Below are 1280 nucleotides of genomic sequence, written 5' to 3'. Positions count from 1 at the left end.
ATGGCATAGAAAGCTAAAAGCGGGTTTGTTGCTCAATCATCTTGCAAATATTTCCAGATTTTTATTTGCTTCCACAGTTATTTCTTGACGAAACTAGTGATCAGCAGATCTATTACAAATTGGTCCCTAAGTACCTTCCAGAGCCATTAATTTAACCTGTCAATTTGAATATTATAGTTTTAATTTTTGATTTTTTCTAATAAGCAGTAGAACGACTTTTTTGTTTGTTTGATTTTTAAACCAGAACATGTATCGCATGACTAATCGTTAAGATGGACTGGGTGCTGCAGCAGCTGCCCTCTTGGGTTTAGGTGTGGTTCCTTCACAGAATCCGTGCCTGAATGTGCGGTGTACAATTTTTAGGTGCCTCGTTCGACCATTCCCAGTGGTGTTTCGTCTTTTAGCTTTAGCACTCCGGTTATGCTCTCTCTTTCTCTTGGCAGGGTAGCCACATTTGCCATAGGTCGACTTCTGAAGGTGGTAGGCCTTAGAGCCACAGCGGTGGCACAACACATGCGTCTTATTCTGACGCTTTCCACATGATGACGTTCCCTTCATCATCTCACTTCTGCTGCTGAGACCAAAGATAGAATGACTTTTCAAAACAGAAATTTTATCTGGAATCCAACATAGAACTCAAGAGGACATAGTGTAAACCTTCAACAATTAGTGGAGAATACGTCACTGTAGAACTCCTGGAGATCTCAGGGCAATCCTAGAACTCTGCAGACCTCAGAGAGAAAACCACAGGCCTAGAGGTCAAGGTCAGTTCTCACACATCCTTGAAGTCTTGAATTTAAGAAAAAGGTGCCTGAAAGTACGATGTTGCCTTCCGTTTTGCAAATGCATCAGAACGTGAAGGATTTTTTAAAAAGCATGTATCCCATTGCTGAATGGCAATCAAGTCAGTTCTGGGTTATTTCTTCAGAAAGAAATGGTAACTTTGAGTTCTGTGTTTCCATTTTTAGTCTTTTCACATCACTCCATACCCTTACCACAAAGTGCAGTATGCACTCCTTGTACAGTAATGCATGAGACATGAGAATGGATCACCATGCAGACCATGAACTTCATTGTCCATTGTGTTGTGAGCACACCTGATAGGGTGGGAAAACTCATTTGTTTGCAGAATGACTTACTTTGTGAAGGATGCTCACAGAAGGGATCAGAAAAGTGAACCAACAGGAGGAGGGGACCCACCCAACTAGATAGAGAACTCCAAGAAGTCTCTTTAGAGTCTTGAGGCAGCAGCAACACTTGGAACCTATGGGTTGCATTCA

General features: G+C 41.8%; 1 protein-coding gene across 1 annotated transcript; it reads right to left on the bottom strand.

Annotated features, from left to right (window-relative positions):
• Positions 1–267: 267 nt before the first annotated feature.
• On the bottom strand, positions 268–561 carry LOC116755984 (60S ribosomal protein L37-like). The gene has a single exon (XM_032636129.1). It carries the CDS (start codon positions 559–561, stop codon positions 268–270), a length of 294 nt encoding a protein of 97 aa, XP_032492020.1.
• Positions 562–1280: the final 719 nt, after the last annotated feature.

This window comes from Phocoena sinus, chromosome 6, assembly GCF_008692025.1.
Source record: "Phocoena sinus isolate mPhoSin1 chromosome 6, mPhoSin1.pri, whole genome shotgun sequence".
NCBI classification, from domain to species: domain Eukaryota; kingdom Metazoa; phylum Chordata; class Mammalia; order Artiodactyla; family Phocoenidae; genus Phocoena; species Phocoena sinus.
Note: the sequence above shows the minus strand (reverse complement) of the source record. Positions and strands in the feature narration are given on the sequence as shown.